Source organism: Cygnus olor, chromosome 7 (genome assembly GCF_009769625.2).
Source record: "Cygnus olor isolate bCygOlo1 chromosome 7, bCygOlo1.pri.v2, whole genome shotgun sequence".
Lineage (NCBI taxonomy): Eukaryota > Metazoa > Chordata > Aves > Anseriformes > Anatidae > Cygnus > Cygnus olor.
Window position 1 is genome coordinate 15393254 of NC_049175.1, and position 27317 is coordinate 15420570.

Here is a 27317-nt window from a genome sequence, read left to right on the forward strand (position 1 = left end):
CTTTTTCTTTTCTGTATGTGTGTGTGGCAGGGATTTTTTTTCTGTAAGCCCAAAGCAATTTTCCCTGCTGTAATTCATGCTTATACCGACTGCAGAATTGTTTCAAGAGTATTGTAAATAGCAGCTAAACACTCACTGTTCAGCTCTGGAAATTACGATTCTTTAAACATGTCATTAATTCTGTAATTTTATGTGTGGAATAATTAAGTAGCATCTAGTTTATTACTCCTATTAGTTTCACTGTTTAGGACAATTGTTACAAACAGAATTAATTTAACCTTCCATTTTATTTCCTCATCTTTTTTCTGCATAACAAAACAGATTCAAAGAGTAAGTATTTATTTTCTGCTTTGTTTCTAAATGCTTGCATAGGAATTCTGAGGGCTTACTCGTGTTCGGTTTTAAAAGGGTAACTGACAAGTCAGTGAGACTTACTTTCTGCACTCCAGTTTGTTTCTGAACATTCCTTATGGCAAGGCTTTCGAGTGTTACATGTATGGCCACTCAGGGCCTTTTCTTATTGCACGCTAACATGCATTTAAGATACCCCTGTTCAGGACATAGCCTGTTTCCTGCAGAGGACAGAAAAAATATTAATCCGTGTATGGTATTCCTCAAGCAAGCAACTGCATGTCAGGCTGGGGTGCAAATGAGGAACCGTAGTTCTTATTTTCTAAGTAGAAAATAGAGTTGTATGGTTTTTCTTTCTGTTTGTTTTGTTTTGTTGCAGTGAATTTATCCATAAAAAAAATCTTAGGAAAAATGTTGAGGCTGAAATTTAGCAGTCAACTGTAATGAGAAAGGAGTTGTAAGTGATGAATTAAACTTTGCCAGAGTTTATTGTATTTAAAATTATAGTCTCTTGGCATTTGAATAAAATAGTCAAAGGAGCTTACTCTCTCTGCCGTTATCCCTGGGCAGCCAGTATAATAAACCTGCTAACGAGAGCAGTGTCAGAGCTAGTGCGTACACCATTGCCTGGAAGTGCTTGCTGCAAAGTGGCAGTGCTGGGGTCAGGAGGTGTCTGTCCAGGGTGGGTGCCGAGATTCCCCTAGGACAGAACAAATAATGGGGAGGTGCAAAAGATGGGTAAAAATTCTCATGTTACTACTTCTCTTTGAGGATGAGAGGCAGGAATGTTCTGAAAACTGCAGGAAAAAAACATAGAAAACTTTTCATTTCAGCTTATGTTAGGGTATAGAGTGCTTCTAATTTGAGTGTATTTCTCCACCCTGCACGGCTTCCTGAAGGCGACAGGCTGAGTGCGCAAAGACTGCAAGAATCCAGATGGCCCTACCGGCAGGCAAACCAGCCAGCACCGCTGCCAACAACCTCTATGAAGAGCTTGGCGACAGCACCATGTAAGTGTTCCTTGCAATACATCAATATAATTGATAGTGACCGAAGCCATGATTCACTTTGCAGGGATACCACTTCCAGCAGTCAATGTCAAAAAAGCTTTTCTTCATGAAGGGATGTTTCTCCAGCTGCTTGGGGTTCTCCAACATCTGGAAAATAAATAGAAGTTCTCTGTAAGGAGATAAACATTTAACCTGCTAACGGCGATTTCTCTTAATGCACAGGGGAATCTTTAACAGGTTTTTAGTTGGCAAAATGCAAGGCATAACCGGATGTTTTTTCTAGAGCCTACAGCAGGCCATCGCTAAGAGGGGGAGCCAGGATGGCTCCTTTATAAAAATCCAGGCCAACATTTTCCAAAGCTGCTGACTAAACACATCTAATAAAATTGCTGCACCAAAACTTCTGTTTTTTTTTTCTTTTCTTGTTGTCGTTTTAAAATTAAAACCATTTTGAAAATTAAATTTAAACATAAAGGAACTATCAACATAGAGAAACGACTGGCAGTTCAATTGATATGTCTTTTACCTATTAGATGCTTGTAATATAATAACATTGCAAAGATGCCTATCTTTTCATGCCTTTGTAAATCTGAAATTTATGGACTCCAACAACAATTTAACTCTCAATATGAGAACATTACAGTGGAGAAGAGCCAATTAATATTTGTACCGTACTGAGGGGGTGGGGCAGAGGGTGTTGCTGATCAGCTTTCCAGACTTACTCATCAATGTTTATATTTTAAAAATGGGTAACGCTGAAGAGTACAGCAATAATAATGTTTGGAGGCAGGGAGACGGAGCCACTGGTGTTGTTGAGGACTTCCAACTTCTGTATTTTCAGTCATTATTCGTTTTGTTCAGAGTGTTGAAATGTTACAGATGCCGTGATTGAGTTTATTAAATGGTAAGGAGGTGTGACAATGCCTGTCACTGCTGCTTTACCTCTTAGCCATCTGAGAGCAGGCTCCGTGCTTGAAATGATGCCAGAGCTTGAGCTTTCTTATGTAGATACAGGAGCTATACTTGAAGCAAGAATAGCTTCTCCTAACTGCTGGATTTCCTCCTATACCTTTTGCCTTTGTGAAGTGTTATTTCTGGGGCAGGAGGAGAGGAGAAAACTGTTTGACAATAGCATATAGTCACATCTTTGAATGTAAGCACTTTGACTGCAAACCAAATGGGATCACATCTGTACGCTTATGCATGCAGTGAAATGCCCTGCTGGATAGAATTCCTATTTCTTTTGCATTTACTAAATTCCTACTGAAACTAACAAATGACTTCTGCTGATTTTACTGGCAGTGATATAAAGCTGATTATCAGTGGGAATTGGATGGCCCAATGGATGAATTTGCGCTTTGTACTCCAATGAATGAATACATTCTGCTAAAGCCAGATCAAGCTTCATTATGCTGGGTTATTTTACCTGCAAAGATATTTTTTTATTATTTTTATTATTTATATTACTTTTTAGCACTGAAACATGTAGGTGCTAATCTATAGATTTGCAAAATTGAAATTTAGGGTTAGATTTATATTCATTTTGATAAATAATAGTTTTTCATAGCACCAAAAAAAGATCCCATATTTAGAATACTTTCTCCCAGATGTCTTTGCATACAGCTATGTTAAGGAACTGATCAAACATCTATGAGTAAAAATCCTTAAAAGTTAAATGAATACCCTTAGGATTAAAAAACAAACAAATTTAAAAAAAACACACAATTCAATAAAAATAAGTACAAATTACACATTCTTTCTATCAATTATTTGATATCAGGGCACTGGTATAATGTAGGAAATTACTCTTTAGGAAATACCTTTTATTAAATTTTGACATGAAGTTTAGTAAAATATTTCCTGTCTGTAGTTGTCCTTTCATTTGCAGTACTGCCTTGTGTCTTGTGTTCTTAATTTGGTGTTTATAGCAAATGAAGTGAAACTAAGCTCTTCAGTTTTAAATCTACCTTGTCTCATAATTTTCATTTTTCTCTGTCTGGACACATAGGCATCAGTAAGTAAGCTCATTTCATTGTCTTAATATTCGTAGCTAGTAGAAATGCTAGTTTTCCTTACCTTAGTTCCCATTAAACCTTGCAATCTGAAACTCATCTTTTATTTGTCCATTGATCAAGTACAGGAAAGACATTTACTGTGAAGTTTCAATACTTGTATTCCTCTTTGTCCTTTTGTAGGAAGTAGAGATGAAGTATGATTGCTGAACTTGAATGGTATTATTTCTGAGGCCAAATAGTCATACTAAGGTGAAAAAGAATTAAAACAATAAAATCCTTAAAATCCTGAGTGCGCACACAGGAGATTTGCTTTCTGGTCACGGACTTACAATATTAGAATTGGATGGAAGCAAAATCTTTTTTTAGTCAGCTATTTGTAATTCCTTGCTAGACAGGTACTCATCTTTCAGTTTACACAAATAGGCTTCATACTGGTGAGCTGAAAGTTTCTCATTGATTAAAATACCCATACATAAACAGAAGAAGATTTCAGGATAACCTCATCTGTGAGAGAGCTCATATGAAGCAAGGAAGGAGCTAAGAAGCTTTTGAAATAATCCATTCCAGTAGCATAAAGGTTATGTCATCTTGCATGAGCTTTCTACTGGAGGGTGTCCTTCAAGTTCAGAATCATTTATTTCTCTCGTCTCTAAATAGATGGAGGATGCTTGACCAATCTTAAAGTATGCTGCTTGAGAATGAAGAGTTAGTTTATTATTAGTGTGAAATCAATTATTTTTCATACCAACTCTACACTAGAACAGTTATCTACAGTGTATGGTTATGTTCTGCCCAAAGGCATAATGATTTTTGGAGAACTGTAGTGCCTGAGGAAGAGTTTATTCACTAATGTAATCCTCTGTGGCTTTGCTGGGAGGGTTCACAAATGGGACAGTGAGCCCTGTATGCTGTACAGTGGTTCTTCTCGATCCTCCTGGGTCCCTATGACAAATGGGAGGATGTAGTTTCTCTCTGTGAGTCATCTCCCAGCCAAAACAAGAAAAAAAAATAAAAAGCAAATGTGTTCTAGTATTAACATTCAGGGGATTTTTACATATGAGTTATTAAATTACATTTCCATTTTTTTTATGGAATGTTTAACCACTAGAGGTTAAGTTTCCAGTAATTTAGATTGAGTAATATTTTCAGATCTATAATATATATAAAAAAAAGGGGCAGAGGGGGTGTCAAAAAATAGTAATAATTTAAAAAGGAAATAAAAAATATCTGCATAATGGAGCAATCTGTCCAAGAGGTCTAATACAGCTTCTTCCAACATTCATGTCAAAATGGAAAATATTGTTATTTTTTTCCACTATTCCTTTTTTTTTTTTTTCAAAAGTTAAAAGAGTATGACTCAAATTTTGTAAAAATAAGAATTTTTAACTCAGAAATTTTTGGAAAACTGTTAGCTGAAGAGACTCTAAAAATAGTTTTAGTGGTAATTTTTTGTATAAATGTCATTACTCTCATGCTATGTTTTAGCTGCAGTTGCTTAAGGCAAGGGGAAGGTTTTCAATGAGGCATTCAATGCATGGGGTATTCGCAAAGTACCTAATGACAAAGGCAGTGAAGTTCCAATTGAATTACACAAAAGCGGTAATGTTAATGTTGCCTTTACTCCCCAGTCTACCATAATGTCCCCTTACACCATCATATTCTTCCCTATAGCTTGTCTTTCAGATATACTTAAAATTTCACAGAGCTTATAGAGTAGGTATCATTTTTAGGACTGTTTTCTTGCATCTCTGTACTAGACAGGGATCTGTTTAGGTACAATAAAATAAAATTGTATATGGCAGTGATAGAAATGCATTTTGATGCAGTCTCATCTGAATGAGGGGGGAATCATTTCTTTGAAAGTATCAAGTGCTTCACTTTTAGCTGTATCTGGAGTTGGCCAATATCCTAAATTTTTCATAGTTGGGGGGAAATAAGTTCATTTTCAGTCTCAGGTAAGCATTATTTAAAATAGGGATCTAAGGGCACTGTTTTCTAGCAGGCAGTTTGGGGATACTGATTTTTAAAGTACTGATTATCTTAAAGCTTGCTCAGTAGTGTTTGGTATTAAAAGTCTTTGAGGAAGGTAGGTTAATGAGTCACTCAGGGGTGTTAGGTAAATTCTAGAAAATGGTGAGACATCCTGCTTTTAGACTAGAAGTTAAATGTAATCTAACTACAAGGGTTTTCCGCTTGGCTAACATGATGCAGAGATGAAATCAGTACACATACAGATACTTCTGCATCAATAGATGAATCATAAATGCAAGAATTAAAGCCTGTAAAAATCAGTCTCAGAACGGTCAGAGTGCAACACGCATCTCAGCTGGCTGGCTTCTGCTCCCACTGGCCTGCACCTTGCAGCTCCGAGCTTCGGGTGTGCCTGGGGCACCTCTGACTGCCCCTGTGGCCATGGTTTCAGGCTGGCTGTCGGCTTGGAGAGCAGTTCTAGTTTTACAACTGACCTGTGGCCACTCCTCAATAGGCAATGCAGTCACACTTAAAGGCTGCCTAACTGTACACATTTTTATAGAATTGCAGAGGTTTGATGCACAATTATTATAAAATAGAATACTCACAGGAATTTTTAAGGTGAACCTGTGCTGGCTGTGCACTGTATGGCACAGTGCCACTGCTGTGTCAGTGATGGAAACAAACATACAAACAGTATACATACAGTGATTCCATATTATCTCACAGGGAAACTGTATAGCAATAGTACGTAATATTGATGTTTTGTATCACTTGGAAGACAGGGTACAGTACTGACCCTGATACTTTTGAAATCTACACTTTTTAAGAAGTCAACAATTTTTGACTTGCTGAGTAGCTAAAATCTTACAGTTTCTCTTCCTCCTAAAGTCATTCTCCCCTAAAGAATACGTGAAAGTAAATGTCTTGCCCAGTAGTCCAGTAGATTTTTGTGTGTGTGTGTTGGGTAGTAGTAGTTTGCTGGAAGTATTGTTATGGCTCTGATTCATATCACAAATTCTTTTTTTCTCTCATAAAAATCTATGTCCATGCATGTTTCCTTACATGTGATTATCTTCTTTTCTTTCAAGTCTTTTTCTTCTCTACCATTTCCAACAAAGCAGGGGAAAAAAATCAGTCTTAGAAGAAGGAGATCGTCAGAGAGTTATAAGCAGCTTTGCTTCCCGTGCTATTGAGGCTCACAAGCAATCTAATATCAATGGATCATTGAACAATAATCTCCCCAAATCTTCAAGTAACATTACTTTTTTATCTGATGAGAACCCATTAACTACTCAAAACCCATTGTATGTGGAAGGTGTCACTCAGAGTCCTGCTGCTGCTGGGTTACTACGGAAAAGAAACGATGCCCTAGATACTCTTTCTCCTATGCACTTAGTCTTGAGAGATGCCTCCTTGGGAGGCAGTCACCGTGCGTGGACGGTACCAGCTCACGTTACCAAAAGACACGTGCCTGGTTCTCTGAGCAGGCCGGTTATCATGGACCCCATTCAGTGGCAACAGGAAAGACTCAAAGCAGAGAATGAAGGAACTGAAAATCAGCCTAGCAGAGATGATCTTAGCAGTCCACTGTTTCAAAGAATAAATGGCCCCAAGTTAACTGTAAAAGAGAAGGCAAGACAATTTGAGCAGCAGGCTTTGCAGGAAATGAAGCAAGTGAAATCTCCTGATGTGAAATCCATCCGTTCACCAACACACAGCAGCTGTTTCCAAGAAAGAGAGAACGTGCTAGAGCAGTCTCCTAAAAGTGTGGTTGCTTCTCCTTGCCTTCGCTCTTCTCCTCTGTCCTCTCCAACACCTTGTGCTGAAGTAGTTGAGCCTGAGCCTTCCACGGTCCCCTCTGTAATCATCACTCACCACGACTATCCTGAAGAACTTTCTCCTCCACCAACTCGGAAGCCAACTCCTCCGTCTTTTAGGATAAAGAAATCAGTTTGCCAAAGTTTTCTAGCTCCTCAGACCAAAGGAGAAGTTGCAGAAAGCATTCCAGATCCACCTAAAATTCCCCCACCCCCACCTCCACTGCTGCCACCTCCACCTCCATCCCCTCCTCTGTTGCCACCACATCCTCCAGCTCTGCCCCCCATGTCTCTTTCTTCATCTCTTCTTAGCACCCAGCACCTCTCCCCTGCAAAGCATTCAAAACCCCCTGCCAAACAGCCAGCTGTACTGCCACCGGCCCCAGTGCCAGAGCCACCTCCCCGTAGGGAGCTGAAAGGTATTCTTAAAAACATTCAGAATTTAGCAGCAATTGAAAAGTCCGTGGCCAACATGTACAGCCAAATAGACAAAAACCACGTTCTGCCCAAGCACATTTCTAAGCTCAAACCAGTTGCAACACCAGAGCTGCCAACTCCAGAGGCAGTGGCTGAGCACAACCAGCAGAATGGCAGCTTGAGCTGTGTTGTGGAGGAGCTTGAGAAACGCTTTCCATCCCAGTCGACAGCACTGTAATGTTTTCGTTTGGATGTTTTCGGCATGTTACATTTTGAGTGAGATGACTCTAATGCAGCACACGGTATCTGCCTCAGACTCTCCAGAAATTCAGACTTTTTCCTTTTCTCCGCTGTATATCACTATTTAATCCTAATCCCAAAATTGAGACTTTGTCTTACCTGTTTCCTCAGAAATTTGTAATGTATAATTTTACAAGTGGTTCTCTCAACACTACATTGTACTGCTCTATGGCATTGGTTCTTAGTCTTTTTTTACCAGAAATTCTTGGGGAAAACTGTCTATTTGTACCCAAGGATCAGTCATAGGTGACAGAGGGCTTGATACTGCTTTATGTTAAGCAGCTTCACTGTAGCTAATACCACCAAGCAGAGCAATTTTTCTGCATCTGTAATGGGAATCTCCTGCTTTGCCCATAAAATGTACCACCTGGGAGGAATCTTACTGTCAAATATCGGATGTCAAAGAAAGCAAGTGTCGATAGTAAGCAGGCTCAGCACAGTGAGCCAGAGTTATTACAGTTATTCATCTTTTTATTGCGTGGGAGATGACGCAGTGCTCTGTTATGCTGGCTTGCTTTCTTTCAGCTCACATTTGCATCTCTTAAGTCAGAAGAAGGTTTTTCTCTTGATTTGTCAGTAAATCCGGCTGTTTTCCCTCATGTCACTTACATGCCTTCCATTGCTTTTTTTTTATATATATATTGTAACTGCACGTTTAAAGTTTTTATTTTGTAAATGATTTAACGTACAAAGCATTTTTTTTATTTTGCATGTTCATGTTGATGTCGTCTCTCTAACTTTGATGCTAATTTGCCATGAACTTCAGTTAATACATCTTGCTTATCTTAAAATGTAATAAAGTCATTCTGATTAGTGTCACTAAGTGAATGGTTTATAAGTACTTGTAAAAATCCATGTAATATGGATTTACTTACTGGCTTTTTTGCTCACAGTTATCTAAATCAGACCTTTGCATTAAATATGTCAATTAGTTTGTCCTTTGAAACAAACGGTAAGTAGAAGCATTTTGGCATTTAAATGAATGTTAGTTTGGTTCAACCTGCAAGTTTCATTTAGTTCTTTGCCAAAATAAAGAATATTCATGTTTAAAATGAAAATTTTTAAAAGCAGTGGTAAAGGCATATATTACAGAATGAAGAAAAACTAAAATTCAGTTAAATATCAAACGTATAATTCTGAGCAAAAAGGTAATTATTTATCAGACTGTCTGGAGATACTTAGCATTTCCGTGGTGCTTGGCTTTTTCTCTTTTTTCTTTTTCCTTTTTTTTATTTTTTTTTAATCTGCGGTTAGGACATGTATGGATGCCTCAGTCAGAAACTGCTGAAGGTAGTTTCTCTTTCTTTTTTTTTTTTTCTCAGAGCCAAACTTCATGATCTCCATCATGCAAGTTTTGACGATGTATTAGAATTTTTCTATGCATAATGAAGTCCTGCACTCTCCTTGGCTAGATTGTAGTTCCAAGGCAGGTAATGATTAGGAACAGTACCCAAACATGTGCAGGGAATGATTATCCATCACAGCATTTTTACTGTAAGAGTCAATATAATTTGAGATTCACACAGGTAGATTAGCTGCCCATCATGCTAAATGGCTCTGAGTGGCGCAACTGCAGCACCAGCAGCAAACTGTCAAAGATTAGCAGCTATTAGAGAAACCTTTAAGATTTAAGAGCCAGAATTGGAAGATGGCTTACATGTGTACCTCCTTCTGTGTACCTCCTGTGGTCCAGGCGTGGAGGCAGTGGGACAATTGAAAGTGTGCACAGATGAGCATGAGAAGTTATCGTGCTAAGCGTAACAGATGCTTTTGTGTAGTTCTCTACATCACTAGTGAAATACTAGACAAATACAAAATAATTTTGCAGTGTGTAGTGTCATACAGTAGAGTTGCAGGTGTTTAGTAATCAGGAGATAAACTTCAAAAATTTTATTCAGCTACAATTATCTGTAGCATTCCTTAGGTAGAAAGGTTGGACGTCACACAAAAACTCCATTTTAAATATTTCATCCAATCACTCTCAGAAGAGTCTGTGGGCGTCATGATAATCAGCTCTTCACTAATGAGGAGCACCTACCTTGTCTCATTCTTTAAACACTTATTAAGTTGGAGGGTTTATGAAACCTAATTTATTTTTGTCTGTAATTAATGCAACCTTTGTTCTTTAGTTCGTTTCTTGAACAGCCCTTATTAAAAAAAAAATAAAATTGATTAGACTGGGAAAGAAACTATACCAATAGCATGTATTTTAACCTACGCTAGAGAGGTTCTGTCCCATTGAAATATCTGGGTGCTACTAGAGCTCTGCAGCACTAGGAAGTATGACAACCAATACACTACTTGGCAAAATGTTGACCATATACAAGCTTATTGACCCCTCCTTGGGTTGTCTGGGTTGTCCAATTTGGTTTATTACTGTCAGATGTGACCCTGGATATAGCCCTGGTCCTTTTACCAGCAGCTTGACTGGGTTGAGTCCTGAGCAGGAGCAGAGATTGCATCTGTGGAGAATTCTTCTTGCCTTTGAACTGTCTGCAAAGCTGAAATTAAGCAGTAATGTATCACTACTCATCTCCCCTCCAAGTTCTTTTTCTCTTCAGATTCCAGTTATGAACTGCAGGAAACCTCCATTTCAAGAGTTGTGGCAAACTGATAAGCAGTTGCCTCCACTGCGTAGTATCTGTAGTATTTGGGTTTTATGATTCTTACACTTTTAATGTGAAAACAGATAAAAAGTATGAAATAGCAAATGCCTGGTGGGATGCCAGTAATTGGAAAAATAGTTGCTTTAGGCAAATCACAGTTCCTTTAACTCATGTTAGCAGCACAGTCCTGTGAAGGTTGCCAGTGTTTGTACATGTAAATTCATTCTTGTTTCATCTGTCATGTTAAGCACCAAAAGTGTATAAGTAGGTGCCATATTATCCTACATCATCATAGGCATTATGTTCTTACTTTCCATTTTTGCATTGAAGATTTCTCTCTGACTGCAGTGAAGTCTAGCTGCTAATGTCTATCCAGAAGCAATTCTTTCCTCAGTGGAGAGCTTTAAGTTCCTTCCTGGAAACAAATGATGATGTTTTGACCTTTGGCTTTTTCTCAGAATAGAGATCCTTGTGCTGTATTGAGTGAATGGACATTATTTGTCTAGCTATTTTTTTTCTTCTAATCATGACCACATAAAACTGTAAGAAAAGCATACGCATCTCTCAAAACACAGCGTGGTACTATTTTTAAGAAAGTTGAATTCCAAATTCAATTAGAATTCCTTATATTACAATTTTAATCTGTGATACAATGACTACTCAAGAACAATTAAGATTAATAGGCTTACTTATCCTCTCTGCAACACAAGACCTTCTTTTTCTGAAGATCGCTGTAGGCGATAGGGAAACTAAATACAGTGTTGCTCAAGTGGGCTTTGAAAAGTCACGTATTGTCTTGTGATGATAAATCTTCATTTCAGTTGTTCATTAGTTTCATATTATATGGGCAACAGCATTAATGTAATTCTGATAATCGATTCCATGTGTTGAATATTAATAGAAAATTTTAGAGATGATGATAGTAAAGAATAATAAGGACTTGTACTCTGTTTTTTATTGTTTACCCAAGTGTAATTAAAGAATTTCCCTAGACTGCTGTCTGCGTAGTAGGTTAAGCTCAGCATTCTTCTGAGCATTTATTCTTCCCTTCTTAAAAATAAAATTAAAAAATTCCATGCCTATCCTTAATACCAAATTGGTGTTTGCTAGTTCTGTATAAACCATTATAATTTTCTGGCACAAAATGTGAAAATACAGACCTTGATAGATGTAAGTGCATTTGTCATGCAATGCGAATATCTCCAAGAAAATGAATTAAAACAACAAAAAAAAAAATCCAATGAGACCAACAGTACAAAGCCTGTGGCAAAATAATCATAGATAGCTAAAATAATGTAACTCCCCCCTGCTGAGCAAGTGTTAGGAAATGTGTAATTTTAATAATAATGTGTTAAATTACTAATAGAAGCTTCAGGCCAATTTCTAGCAAGTCCTTTGTGGATAACGAAAGTCCAGAAGCAGTAGAGAAACTGTTCACTGCTTAAACACTCAGGTGAAATAACAGAGTCTCTGTAGATGGTGTTTGTAGGTCTGAGACAACAGAGAAGGTGACTTGGCAGGGCCTCTCTTGGAGAGAGAAAGGAAAAACCAAGCACAGCATTTACCCTGCTCCCCTTTGCTGTGTTGCACTGGGTGCACTGGCTCTCTGGCTTGTGGGGATTGGGGATTTCTTCTCATTCATTTGCAATCTAAAGCAAGAAAAGATCCCAAAGACTCACTGGCCTTTCTCATGCAATAATTTGTATGTGCAGAGCAAATCTAAAGAAAGACATATTTTATATCGTAGATATGTATTTCTTTTCTTGCTAGTAATCGCATTATCTTTTCATCTCTCCAGAAAGAATGGCAATATGCATCTTTATACAGTCTAGCAGAAGTATACTAATACTTTTTTTTTTTCTTTTTCTGACTTCAAGGCGAGGATATGCACAGCAAGAGGTAAGGCTGTTCCCTAGTTACATTTGAATTACTAATTATATCAACAAACTTTTTCCATACAAACCTGTGTTATGAAACAGTGGCTATTTTAGAGACCGGAAATACAAAGTCGTTCAAAAAGTGTGTCTGTATTCACGAGCTGTACTTTTCAGTGGTAGCTTGGAACCATCGTGGCACAAATATAACCTCCAGGCCAGGAGACTGCTGCTTGACAGCCTGCCAAAAAGTTCCATAGGGCATTGCCTCCATTGCTTGCTGTGTTTTACTACAGCAGATTTAATCATCTGCTGCTGCCCACTGTCAAGGGCCCAGCACAGACATTTTCTGCAACCCACTGTGGTCTGTCCTTGCAGTGTCTTTCTTCCAGCAACGAGTAACATGGAGAATTTTCTTCAGAAATCTAAATGAACTCATTCAATAATGAGAAAATCCTCTGACGTGTTTCTATCATAAAGGCTGGTATTTACTCATGAGTGCTTTACCATTTTTATTAGTCTTAGGATGAGCTTCTGGAGCCTACTGCTGCTTATTCAGTAGTTTGTTGTGCTGTGATTTGGCCTCCTGATTTGCAGAGCTGATTTATGTTTCACAATTCAGCTTCCCCGTCTCCCAGGGTTTGGTTTCGGCTGAAATAGTGCCACCAAATTTTGGGAGGAGTGTTCAGATAACAGTATTGATCTCCCTGAATAAATCTGATCCTAATTTACAAAACTGCAAATTAATGCGTATTAGTCTAAGTCATTTACATAAAACTGGAGGTGCAGACTAATTAACAAAGTGACTGCCGAAAATGACCTGTGTTTAACTATGATGCACCATATAGATCTGTCAGTCCTCTCTGTGTGACCTCCAGGGGTCTCTCTGCTCACCCCAGCATGCTTTTCTCACAGTGTCCTGCACAGAGTAAGGAATCAACAGATAAGCTGTAAAGAAAGTAAGTGAGATAATGTTTCACTATCTAATTGGGATTGTGAATTCAAGTCTATTTGTGGTTGCAAGGCATTTAGTTAAAAGCCACAGAAGTACAGAAATATAGATAGAGGACTGAAGTGATGGTACTGCAGCAGAAGCTTAGGGTAGAAGTCAAGGTACTTCAGGTTTTTAGTAGCTGAATCAGAGGCTTTTCTACAAACCCATAGGTTTGCTTTCTACCCATTGTGGGGAATTTTTGTTTGCCACTGTTTCCCTGCTGTCTACAACACACACGACACAATAATTCTTTTGGACTCTGATAAAAGTCCTTGAGCTAAATAATCTAGAGAATCACCACATAAACTGGAAAGCTGATTTCATATAATAAATAGTGGACTATAAAGTGATAATACAAGAGTAGGTGCTCAGCAGTTTTCTCCTTCTCAGTGAATATGGAAGCACCCAGGTGACTGCCATATGAAAGGCTCTAAAGGACCTGTGTTGTTAAGATTTCTTTCCAATCTTCTGACACAAATGACTTGTGTTTTAATTGTTACTGCCTAATTAACACCTTTCTGATTTTCTTCTGTAGCAACAGCAGTTGCTGAGACCTTCTCTTCTCAGACCAGAGGTACCAGTATTTTTTATGTCCTAATTGTTCAATAACAGTTAAAATGGCTTTTACATTATTTCCTAATCAAAACTCATCTTTGCTGGGTAATTTTTTTCCTGACTGTCTTAGATGAAAAGGAAGGCTCTAACATTTGTTAATCCATTTATGTAGTTTTTAAATACTTGAAATTTATTGCCTCTTGTTATTTTGGGTGCTCATGGCTTGTGTGGATATCCTGTTCACTGGATGAAGAACTGGCTGCATGGCCAGGCCCAAAGGGTTGTCATGAATGGACATAAATCTGGTTGGTGGCCAGTCACAAGTGGTGTTCCCCAGGTCTCCGTATTGGGGCCAGCTTTGTTTAGTATTTTTGTTAACCATCTTGATGAGGGGATAAGTTTGCAGACGACACCAAGTTGTGTGTTGATCTGCTTGAGGCTAGGAAGGCTCTGCAGAGGGATCTGGATAGACTGCATCAATGGGCTGCATCCAGTTGTATGGCATTCAACAAGGCTAAGTGCCAGGTGCTGTGCTTGGGTCCTAACACCCCCATGCAGTGCTACAGGTCTGGAGAAGAGTGGCTGGAAAGCTGCCCAGAGGAAAAGGACCTGAGGGTGTTGGTCCACAGGGGCTGTACATGAGCCAGCAGTGTGCCCAGGTGGCCAAGAAGGCCAGTGGCATCCTGGCTTGTATCAGAAATAGCATGGCTAGCAGGACTGGGGAAGTGATTGTCCCTTGTACACGGCACTGGTGAGTCTGCACCTTGAGTACTGTGCTCAGATTTGTGCCCTCACTACAAGGAAGATGGTGAGTTGCTGGGATGCCTTGAGAGAAGAGCAATGAAGCTGGTGAATGGACTAGAAAATAGGACACATGAGAAGCAGTTGAGGGACCAGAGGTTGTTTAGTTCGGAGAAAAGGAGGCCGAGGAGAGACCTCATTGCTCTCTACAACTACCTGAAAGGAAGTAGTAGTAAGGTGGGTGTCTTTCTCTTCTTGGTTGACAAATGTTAGGGGAGGAGGAAATGGCCTTAAGTTGTGGCAGGGGAGGTTTAGATTGGATATCAGGAAGAATTTCTTCACAGAGAGCATGGTCAGCCGTTGGAACAGCCTGCCCGGGGAAGTGGTGGAGTGGCCATCCCTGGAGGTACTTAAGAGATGTGTGGATGTGGCATTTAGGGACATCGTTTAGTGGTGGACTTGGTTGTGTCAGGCTGATGGTCGGACTTGAAGATCTTAAGGGTCTTTTCCAACCTGAATGATTCTGTGATTTTGCCTTTGAGCATCTTTAAGTTGCTCCCATGTGCTTCATCACACAGATGGAAAGCTATCCTAGCTTCATGTCCAGATTCACAGAGACAATAATTTCCTTGCTATTCAAGCGTGATCTATTTTTTCAGATAATTAGTCAACTGATAATCGATGATTGTACCTGGAGATGAACTAAGCAGTTGGCCTGCCGAGTTAATGGAAGTATTAGTACACTGCAGTGAAGTGCAAAGACAGTTCTTGTTTATAAACACAATACTTTCTGTTTCAAATCTTTTAGACCCAGTGTGATTCCCTGAATAGGCAAAGTGTATTTCAGTGGGTGAATGGGAGTTTTATGCAGGGTAAGTGAGACAGCATCCCACACCAGCAAGCGCCTGCATTTAGCAGACTTAGAACAGTCACTCCCAGGAAATACACCAGGGTGGGGGTCATTTAAAGCTTGTGTTGATTTCTCATTGTGGTTCTTGATGGTTAACAGTGTTCCTTGAATTATTATAGTCCTTTTCTTTGTTTTTTTTTGTTTGTTTGTTTTTTTTGCACTTTGGGGTACTGTTCTTTGTGTCTTTATCATCAGTCATACCGTGTGTCACTGTTTACATTCAATCGGTGTTCTCTCTCAACAGGAATTAAGTATGGAGTCTGGAATTGATCCAGGGCAGGAATACTATGGGCAAGATTACTACAGTTATGAGCATGGGTACATTTTCATTTTTCCTATGTATTTCTAAACATGCTGCTTTTCAAGGTTGGTGATGTTTATTATTACAGCGCCTAATCTGTAGACTTCCGTTCACCTCAGGATTACTTTAATCTTTGCATCCACTAATGAGTGTGCTGACAACAAAACTCAATTCTTGAAAGTTAAAGGGGCATTGTGTAACACCCTGCTTCTTTAGGAATCCAATTATTGCACCACAGCGTGCATACTCCATTTATCATGCCATTTTTATATTCTCTTTTTTATTTGCATATATCTGCTGTCTTGGAGATGAATTTACATCATCTCCTCCCCTTTTCTGTCTCACCAGCGTGAGTTCAGTGATACTTTCTGCTCATAGTTCCTAGCCAGCATCTGGCTTTTTACATTTACCTAGAAAAATATCATCCTGCCTTTTTCGGATAAAGTCTGTTTGACTGCAAGCACTATAGGGATTATTGCTATTCTTACAAGCTTGCAAGGATTCTCCAGAACTGATCCTAGAGAATCTACTCTTTCATCCCTCAATTAAAAAAAAATAAAATAAAATAAAAAAAAATAACAAAGAAGATGAGGTACCTGGAAAAGAAGGTCGTTGCATTCAGGAGATCCCAGAGACCTGGCAGCTGGGGCTCCCTCTGGTTGTAATGGGCGTTGGGCCATTTGCAATAGTTTGTAGTTCGCACGTTCGTAGCTGTGTGTGGAGACACGCGTGAGTACATTGTTGCATGTTACAAAGAACTGATGTTTTTTTGCCAGGTATGAACTGCCTCAGTATGGGAGCCGCCGCAGACTGCTGTCTCCTTCGGGGATGTACGATGAGTATGGGGAAGTCGTGGTGGAGAACGATGGTGGCTACTACTACAGCCCACACGGATCAACAGCAGAAGAGGTAGGCATCTCTGGCGTGTTGAATCTGGCTCTGCAACAAGGCGAAGCATTGGTAAACCTAATCAAATGGATTTTGTAATTAGAATACTCTATATAGACCAAATAAGCAGCTCTTCCAATCCTAATCATTTGCCATTGTAATGACCAGTAAAGTTTGTGTCAGAAATGAAAAGGAATTGCAAAGTTTCTTTTAATATGCACATTAGTTTTTCCCTTAATGTAGATTTCGACTTCAATGAAAGTCCACATGGCCTTAGGTAATTCCATTTTATGTTCTTAACTGAATGGAGTGTTACTAATATTCAGCCTATAACTGGTGATTTTCCAGTGAGAAAAATAGTCACCTAAACTAATTTAACTTAAAGTTTACAACTGAATGTAAGGAAATTCTGAAATATCAGTGTCAGCCAGAAGAAATGTTCATTTTTTAAACTTAATATTCAGAATTACCAGACTCTTAATCCATCACATGGGTTTTTATTAAATGAGAAGAGATAACATTTATGAACCAGTATTTTTCCCTGTTGCCAAGGCAAGGTAGTTGTGCATTTGCAGCCTCTTCTACGAGTAAAGCTTCCTCATAACTTTGGTAAAAAGCTATTCTAAAACAAGTGAGTTAGTTTTAATCCTGGGAAAAAGTGTTGCATTTGTTCCTACTGACTTAGGCTATGAGTTTTTGTAATACCTATATTTCAAATTGTAATCAAGTTCCATTTTCATAATTTGCAGGGAATGAGTCAAGTCAGAGGTCCTTCAAGCAGAGGTATAAGCCAGAGAGCAGGGGCTCAAATAGAAGGTAGACCTTTAGGTGGTGGGATGGATCTAAGGCATGGGTCTGGAAGAGTATATAGAACCAGCCAGGGGAAAAGGAAACTAAAAGCAGTGATGCATTTAAGTCGTGTAGCAGTCAGTGCTCAAAAACCAGTAGGAAGAGCTGAGTCTGCTCGTTCTCCATGGAAGAAAGCAAAGATATTCCCAATGATTCTGCAGAAAGTGAAAGCCAGTAGGAAAGATTCCAGTTATGCCAAGTTGATGTCAGCTCGCCAAGTGGTTGATGAGAAAAGCATGATTATCAGGGGAAGTTACTTCCAGAAATCAACAGACGACAGACCTTCAATGAGAAAGCTAAATCATGTGTTAAAACGCATTAGCGTCTCCAGAAAATTTCAAGATGCAAGAGGAAAAGGAGAGGAAGAATATGAAAGAGATGAAGCAAAATCAGGAGTTTCAATAAGCATCACAGCAGAGAGCGAACATGAGGATAGTGATTATGAGAAGGATAAGAAGAAAAAGAAGATGAGAAGAAAATACTCTTCAGATGAGTCATCAGCGAAGAGTAGTAGCTCTGGCTCGGAGTCAGAAGATAAAGACTATTTGAAAGTAACTCTGGACCACGATGAAGCCACTGAAAGTACTGTGGACTCTGATGAGGAAACTGGGCGTGATTTGGGGGATTCTGATGATGAATCTGGATCCAGCTCCAGCAGTGAATCAGAGGAGGACTCTTCTGAAGAGGATGGTGATGAGGAAGAGTCTGATAGTGATGAAGATGATAGCCTCTCAAGGAGCTCATCTACACAAAGTTCATTCAGCAAATCGGGGACTAGTGAGTCCAGCAGTAGAAGAAGCACTGAAAGGTCGAGTATAAAAAGTAGGAGAGGTAGCTCTCGTGGCAGAGTGAGGCGATCCAGCCAGAAATCAAACATCAGCTCTACTGCATCAGGTATAAGCTACAGGAAAGCTTCAGGATCCAGCTGTAAGAGCAAAACTTCCTCTGCCAGCCTTGAAATAGAAGATACGATAGAAGAGGTTTCAGAAGAAGATGAACAAGAAGATACGGACCAAGTCGGTGCAAGCCCTGATGCAGATAACACAAACAATAGCGCAGTTTCTGAAACATCTGCAAATGCAAGAGCTGCTGCTAACAAAGAAGGCGAGAGAGGAAAATCAGGAATTAATGGTGAGGATAGTGAAGATGAAAGCACAGAGGAGGTTGATACAGATGCTAGTGACAAGGAGAAAGCTATCAGTAAGAATGAATCTTCTTGCCTAGAAGGTGAAATCAGTGTTACTTCCAAAGGTACTGAAGGGACAAAGAGCACAGCTAGCACCCCTTCTAGCAAAACTGCTACTTCCCCTGATACTGGGAATCAAAGTTCAGACACTAATATGCAAAGAAAGAAAATAAAAAAGATATCCCAGGAACACAGTCAGTCTCAGTCAGACGAGACCCTCAATACTGCCATTACGGAGTCAGAGACTGCTGGTGATTCTACGTCCTTTTGAAAAGGAACAACAGTAGGTGGAGATTTTGCAATAAGGAGTGATCTTGTTTGCTGTGCCTTCTGTGTGGTCTTTCCTAAACAATTCGTGCTTGACTAGAGGTAGCCAAAAAGAAAATGGCAAAGCTTATTGCTTCAGCATTTAAATCTTTTATGCTATGTTAAGGATAGAACTATGGAAAACCAAACTAATATAATTCCTCTGAAAGACTACTCAGGTATACTTATTGATGGATATAGAAGGATTTCTTTTCATATAGCAATGGCAAGAAAGAATACTTCTCTTTCTCTGCTAATTTCAGTAATGTAGTTAAAGAGGCACTGTGCTAATTTTTACATTTAATGCTTTGGCATTATGCATATAGTGATGCAAAAGTACATGGCATTTTGTATTAGCTGTGATGGGTAGCTCAATGAGCATGGTGGCACAAACCTGTTAAGAGCCCTGTGCTCAGGCAGGTTATGTCTGTGTCACAAAATAGCACTTACAGGAAGGAAAAGGTGCAAAACATACGGGATTCAGTGGAGAACAGGAATGAGGATGAAGATATTTATGACTTGAAGGTCATACATGGTTTCATCACATTTCACTACCATATAAGCATTTGCTAATCTTCACCTGAGTTCTGTGGTGTAAACCTTAGCCCTATTTTCTGGGAGGAAAACTGAAATTGCAGCACAGTAACATTCCCAAATCTGCTGGATATTACTAGCAGCACTGGGATTAAACTGCTTCTGGATTATGGGATTCAGGTATGGTTGATGTACAAGGCAGGAGTGCAGAGGTAGGTGTACAATGTGAATTCGATAAGAGGAAATGAGTTATATTTTCTAACTTCTGCCTTTCCCGCTTTACTGTGTGGGGTTTGGATTTTTTTTGGCTGTTTTTTGTTTGTTTTTAAAAAATATATTAAAAGTTTGAGATGCATAATGGCAAAGTATTGCTGGGTAACTATGTTCAGTATGTTGGTATTTACCTTTTAAAATTCACTAAGCTGCAATATCTGATGTCATTCAATAGAGAAATCTTATAGTACATTTCTGCTCAGAACAAGCATGATCGCCTAGGAAGGATTTCTGTTATTTACAACTTAAGTTGTCATCTTTGTATTTTCCTATAAGAAACAATCCCTGCATGATTTACTGCTTCACAGAGCTCTTACCCGTGCTGCCAGCACACCAAGTATGAAAGCTTTGTATACACACAATCTATCTGTACTTCATCTGCCTTTTATCAAAAGCCATAGAGTTGTTTCTCAACCATCTATCCAAATAAGCAATAGAAAGCTTAAATAAAATTGAAGCTTTGAGCCAGTATTGGATTAGTCTTGTGAGTACTTTTGAGCTAGTACAAATTTGGCTTTGGGCATATGCACCAAAGCTCTGCCAGGAAGTCTTTATTAGAGGGAGCAAGAAAAATGTTTGAATTTTAATGATAGTGGGATACTTCAGCCTGCTGGGGAGTTACCCTGGAAGGGCAATGGGTGCTGAGCTGTAAAACGTGATAGTAACTTTTCATTTTGTGTCTGGAATTCCAATTGAGATGTGAACTGGGTTTATGATGACTCACTTTTTGTATTCCCATATAGCACAAAATTGTAGCTGCACATGATATTTTCCCATAGATCCCATTTAAACAAGTCCGTCTGTTCATCCACCTGAATACATATGTATGAAGAAAATTATATGTCTTTATCAGGAACAAATGAATAGGCCTATAAGTAATTTGTACAAAGTGTAACTTCTCAAAGCTTAAGAATTATCATCACCCGTTTCTCTCTGGCATGATATTCTTTTTCTTAAAACTGTCTTTTCTTAAGTGCATGTGTATGTATTGCAGTGGGAGTTAACTGTGATGGTATCTGCTGCCTTAGTGAAACAACAGCATTTGCTTTATTAATTCAAGAACAATGGTAGCTTGTTTCAGTGTATCACCAGGAATCAATCATAAATTATGTAATGGGGTTTTTGTAATCAATATTAGTAAAGTTACTGCAACATGGAAATTGTTTGCATTAACTCGTTAAGAATGTGTATGGATTACATAAAACCAAAAGTCTCATTTCTCCACCATCTTTTATTTAATAGCAAAGCATCTCCATTGGTTCCTCTAGATTGGAATTGGCACAAAGCCTTACATCAATCTTTCTAACCAGCCAATTTTGCCAACATCGTGCCTGAGAGTTTCCCTTGTGTAGGTCCTGAGATATTTTTCTCCTGGACATAGTGTGCATATAAAGTAGCCCTGCTCAATGCCATTTCTGTGCAGACTTTACAATTCAGTAATACTCTGAAGGAAAACTTCTAAGGCCTTCCTAAGCATTTACCCCTTAGTACAGTATTTTATTAGAAGTATCACACAATTTTGTCATCATCAGTGCCTTCCCGTTTGTCTTATAAAGTGGTAGTAATCTAGTTGTTTTTCCTATCTCTTTGTAACACACACCAAGACATTGCTTTGTTGAAATATGTCTCGCTTACTAATACTGCAATTTACAGAGATTAACTCTCAGGAAGTAACATCTCTTTTTCCAGAATTCTCAAAAGAAGATGCACTTTGACTTAATTGCAGCACAGCTGAATGCATCTAGCAACCCCTCACTGAATTTGTCACTACTTGAAAAAAAAAAATCTAATTTTTTATACCTTTATAGCTTTTATACCTTGTTTTATACCATCTAAGTGAAAGGATGCTGTTCACAAACTAAAATGAGTTTATCCTTGTAACTTGCAAGTACAAGGAATTGATTGAATTGATTGTGTGTTCAAGCATTAGGCATACATGGTAGTGGCACAGAGTGGTAATCAGAAGAGTTAGGAAATACCAATGTACAGTCTAAAAGGAATAGTACAAAATGCCAAGTTAAAATTTCATACTAAATGCCTAGATAAAAGATGAGATAGATAGGAAAAAGGACAAAAAGCTGTAAGAAATCATACTGAGATTTAATAACATTTCTGTTTATCATTAAACAGTGGGCCAGAAAGAAAAGGATCAAGTTGATAGTTGACCCAGAGTATGAGACCAGCTCCACTGGAGAAGACAGTGCTCCTGATTCCAGCCAGAGGAATCGTCTTAATAACCCCAATATTCAAAACAACGTCAATGGTAACATCTACATTGCACAGAATGGCTCTGTTGTCAGAACCCGTCGTGTTTGCCTTGCTAATAATTTAAAAGTCACATCTCCAGTGAGGCTGGGGAAACAATTCAAGAAACTGGACAAGCTTGCAGTGACACATGAGGAGAATGTCCCACTGAACACATTGTCAAAGGGACCATCTTCTACTGATAAAATGAACACGAGGCCTTGTAGCGTCTCATTTGCTTCCTCTATAGGGGCTGAAAACATAGTAGCAAAGCCAGGCGGCTCCAAAATGAAAAGCACAGAAGAGCAGGAATCAGTTGTTGATAACGAGGATGTCAAAGAGCCCTTGGAGTCACACAGTGAACACACACAGTCAGATGAAGAGGAGCTCTGGATGGGCCCTTGGAATAATCTTCACATACCAATGACAAAACTGTGATTTTTTTTTTTTAAATTTTAATTTTTACTTCAGTTTATAATAAACTGCGCTTTTTATTGTCACTGAAGAAAATGTATGAAGTTTGTATCATGCACATATGTTGTATACTACAAATGACATGCTTTAAAGTTAAAAAAAAATTTGCACTCACATTTGTACCAATTAACTGTCCCCCCCAACAACTGTTTTGACAGGCTCCTATTTCACTAAACAATACTTCATTTAAGTTAATTAGATTTTTTATCTTGATTTATTGTTTAATAAATAGTAAACTACTAATAACTGCACAGCAACATTTGGTTAACTTTTCAGACAGTTCTATACATGCCTAGCTTGTTTTTCCTGTAATGGTACTTGTGGCTATACTGTTTAGATTTGGAAAATTGTCTATTTATGTTCAAGATTTATATCCAGAGCTCTTGATTCTGAACTCAGAGTAATAAATTAAAAATAAATCCATGAAAGTCAATGGAGCAAATCTGCTGGTTTAAATTTGAGTAACAATACCAAAGTCAATAGTGATACACCAGTTTTTTCCAACAGATGATCTCACTCAACACTGAAATAGCAAACTAATGTAAGAGTGGAATCGGGGTTTGTAAGGCTATAGCATTGTTAAACAGGAACATGGAACAGAAGATTAAATAAGATAAAATTGCAAAGAGGAAGGAAATGTAAAGCAATTAATCTTATTCAGAGTTACCTTGCCGTGGTTTGTTCATTTTCTTTTGTAAATTAGCTCATTCCAATTTTCTTCTCTAGTCAATTTTTCATCTTTTCATCTCTTCCCAGATCAGTGCTGTTTTCTTCTTTATATGGTCTTTAGCTCCAGTTTTTATGCTCCATCAATAATTGTCATTCTATGGCTATATTCCTCTGAAATAAGCCAGGATGATACAGGACTCTGTGAGATAGAAATAGGTATAAAAAGTAATTAATGGGAAGGGGATAGATACATTTTCAAGCCCAGCTAGCTTTTGGGTTAAATGGTACAATCACCATTCCACTCTGATAGTGTTGAACATAAACCTGCTGTAAAGACAAATGGATCATGGTGAAGGGGATAAAAAGCGAACACTTTCTGAGAGTAATACGCAGAAATGCAGCTGTGAAGGACAAGGGGTGTCAGAACACAGAATTGTTCCAAAATCTTTTAAGTGAGCATTACTTGTAAAATACACTGTATAAAATACTGGTAGCTGCTTTTAATTTCTGTTTATAACTCGAAATAGTGAGTGTGTCACGTTACAAATTCAACAGGGAGCTGAGAAACATCATTGTTCATAACCACCAAGTAATACTTAAAAGAAATTAACAATGCAGAGCAAAGTATTCTTCTCCAATGTGATATTAGCAAAAACCATATATGTATATTTATACATGTGAGAAAAGTGTCCTGTTGTGTTATGCCAACTTTTTCTTCAGGATGAGATCAAACTAGTTGTGAGAACAATATGGGTACCTCTTAAAAGATGGGAAGAGTCCACAGTTAAATGCGTGCAACTAATAAGGAAAGGATTGGCATCATCATTCTTTCCCTGTTGCTATACCACAAGATCTGGATGACAATAGCTGTTGGTTCTGCTCTGGCAGTAAATGGACTTGTGCTGCTGTGATTTTGTTTGTTTTTCCCTTGCACAGGTTATCCTACAGGCAATTCCTCTTAATGTTTGTCTTTAGAAGCTGTTTGCATGTTATGGTGATGTAAATGTCACATTTCTGTCAAATACCTCCTTTGAAACCTGAGGTTTCCAACCAAATATTTTGAGGTGGTGCTTGTTTTTAGGCATGAGAAATGCAACATAGCCTACCATATGAGAAAAAAAAAATACTGGGTATTTCTTGCTCCTAACTCTTTTTTCCTTGGCATATATGGACTTGCTACCTAACAAAAAATAGCTGTTTGGAATTTAGCTAGTGTCTGAACATGCAGACAAGAATGATGGAAGGAACAACAACAAAAAAAAAATCTATTCTTTGAAATAACTAGTAAAATGTTATATTTTAATCCTGTTTAAGATACTGTTGTTATTTCATTACATCATTTTTTTTGCAAGATCTGTCAATTCAACTTTTACTAAAGACTCTAAGGTCATACGCTTTTTAGAGAAACATCATCTTCCAGCTACTCTCAATTTTCTACCTACCTGTTTTCATTAGAGACGCACAGCTCTGCCAGCTTGCGTGCTGTGAAGGATTGTCATGCCCATCACTGATGGTCAGCAGTACAGCGCATGCTTATCAAGCGCAAAACCTGTCAATACCTTCTCTTTTGTGCTGTTCATGTGCTCATATCTTTTCCCACAATGCAAAGAGCTTAAAAACTTTCATTCTTTCAGGAATGGGTAGGGTTTGTCTAAAATCTAACTTGATTTTAGCTAAACTTGTAAAGACTTAATGACCTGAATGAATACTGACTGAAAAGAAAGGGCTTTGTAAAATCTTTTACAGGTTCAGAAGATTTTAGGGGTGTATTTTTTTTTCTTTTTCTTTTTTTTTTTTTTCCTGTGGATGTAACACTATAAATAAATAGTGTAAATTAATACAGATTTTAAACTGTGAGCAGACAGTGGGTGCCAGAACCAGTAGCAATAACAGTACATGCTGATAGAGTGAAAAATGGTCACTTCCACTTTCTTTTGGCAAGTTTTGTATTAGCATTGCTTTTACAGATACAGTAAATAAAATAGAATATCTGGGTCTTGGGATATAATTTTCAGCTATTTAACCACTAAAATTTGCAGAGCTGATTATGCAAGGCATGAGTATTTTCCCCTGGGTGGCAGAACTGCTCAATGGCTGACCAATCAAGGTGATACTCATTGCTCCTTACATTGATTTAATTTGTATGCTCCTCCAAGCAGGCACTAACAGTTTGATGGCTTGTGCTACGTCTTCCGTACAAGAAAGGTTCAAATGACAGACTTGGTGGCTTGTAGAAGGGCAGTGCAATACTGTGAGGCAGGACAAGGTATGTTTGGAAAAAAAAATAGAAACTTCCATTATTTTTCTTTAAATGTGTGCTGCTATGAGCAATATTGCAAAGAAATCCCCACACAGGGCCTGTTAGGGTGCTTAAAAGGTTTAAGTATTAATGGTACACTCCATGCACCCATTATTTGCCTGAGTGGGTATGGGGGAAAAGGACAGCACGATTGTGATGGGTGCTGTGCCTGTCTTGGTACATTCTGCTGGCAGTGATTTCACAATAGGATCACTCAGCATCTCCAGGGTTGAGTCCTTCCAGAAGCTAGTTATGTAGCTGGAAAACTTTGCAAGGACAGTAAAATGCAAGAGACGGAAAATTCTGGTTTTTTTTTTTTTTATTTATTTTAGTAGTGGTAGAACAGCAATCTCATACACAAATCTCAGCTTCCACAATTGAAAAACACAGTGGGAACTGAGTATTTTGAAGCAGTCACAACCATGAATGGCACTCTGGAAAGTGTCATGCTCATCAGAACAGCTTGTGTAGCTAAAACCATCTCTTCTGGTTCAAAGCCGTGGTGGTTCTAGTTTCTTGCAGTGGTCATCTCCAGGCTGCTTTTGCAGGATCCCAGTGGTTGGGGAGCATTTTCTTTTTATATCAGTTTGTCTCTAGAAAATGTCAGTTGTAACTCAAACCATTACAAATACATTATATTTTGCAGCCAGTGAATGGTGATAAACACTTCTTACCTTGTAAGATTAATAATTTTCCTGCAAATGGGGGGTATAAACTTGAATGCTTTTTCATCAAACCCTGGCTTGTGGCTGTGCAGATGCACAACTAGCTGGAAATAAAATAGGCAGCAGCTCCCTCCTGTGTAGCACATGCCTGCATGCTGACCCTTCAAACGCTGCACACAGAAATGGTAACTTTAAGTTACCACTGACTGCCCTGTTTTTTGTAGTCTAAGAAAGACTTGCATTTATTACAGAAGTATTGATAAACAACAAGGTTAGATAAATCCCCCAAGAAACAGATGGCAGTTTATCAAATGAATTTGGAAGGCAGCAGTTTCTCAGAAGCCTATTAGATGAGCACTGAGAAATACTACCTTTTTTCTTTATTATTGGAAGAAGAGCATTTCAGTAATTTCACTGTTTGGACTTGGAGCACTAAGCCCAGGTGATTAAATGATAAAGCTGTCACACAGACCTGGATCAATAGTGTAGCAGCAACGCAAGCAGAATTGGGTAATTCACGTGTAACCAAAGCTTTCAGGGTGGTACCAGCCCTGTCAGACGAAACATGGTTTATCTTTCTAGCACTGATCGTTGCTCTTTACCAATACAGGATAAAACAACGATGTTCCTTCCGCGAGCCACCCAAGAGTAGCACCAATCCTGCAAACTGTTTGCACGTTTTCAAGCAGAGGCTGTTTGTGAGACTGCCATGATAGCCACAGTGAGTTGCAGCATCCCAAGGAGTGTTTGCCTCTCCCCATGTGGATACTGTAGAAACATACAGGTGGCTGCGGCATGCAGGAATTGCTGCCCTTTGGCTCCCACTAAGCAGACAGTGTGGGTGAGCGTGTGTGGGCAGCCAGTGTTGAATTCAGCAGAAGTGGATGCAAACTCCTGATCCCAGCTGTGTGGAGCATCTCCTTGCAAATAACTGATTCTAGCCCAAGGGAGTTTAAATGATATGCCCACAACCTGGCAAAGAGCAGCAGTTTCCACTTAGAGATGGGGGAAGAAAACAGAGCAGCTGCTCAAGCAGCAAATCCACTGGGGCTCTATGGGCAGAAA

General features: G+C 38.7%; 1 protein-coding gene across 12 annotated transcripts in view; it reads left to right on the forward strand.

Annotated features, from left to right (window-relative positions):
* The window catches only part of PCDH15 (protocadherin related 15), a 738374-nt gene extending 712876 nt beyond the window's left edge, over positions 1–25498 (forward strand). For 8 of the 12 annotated variants that reach the window (XM_040563492.1, XM_040563491.1, XM_040563494.1 and 5 more), the window contains 3 exons: positions 322–330; positions 1251–1361; positions 6439–12355. In XM_040563492.1, coding sequence (XP_040419426.1) covers positions 322–330; positions 1251–1361; positions 6439–7822 — 1504 coding nt within the window. In that variant the 3' untranslated portion in view covers positions 7823–12355. The other 4 variants (XM_040563501.1, XM_040563500.1, XM_040563502.1 and 1 more) reach the window with 2 other exon arrangements.
* Positions 25499–27317: the final 1819 nt, after the last annotated feature.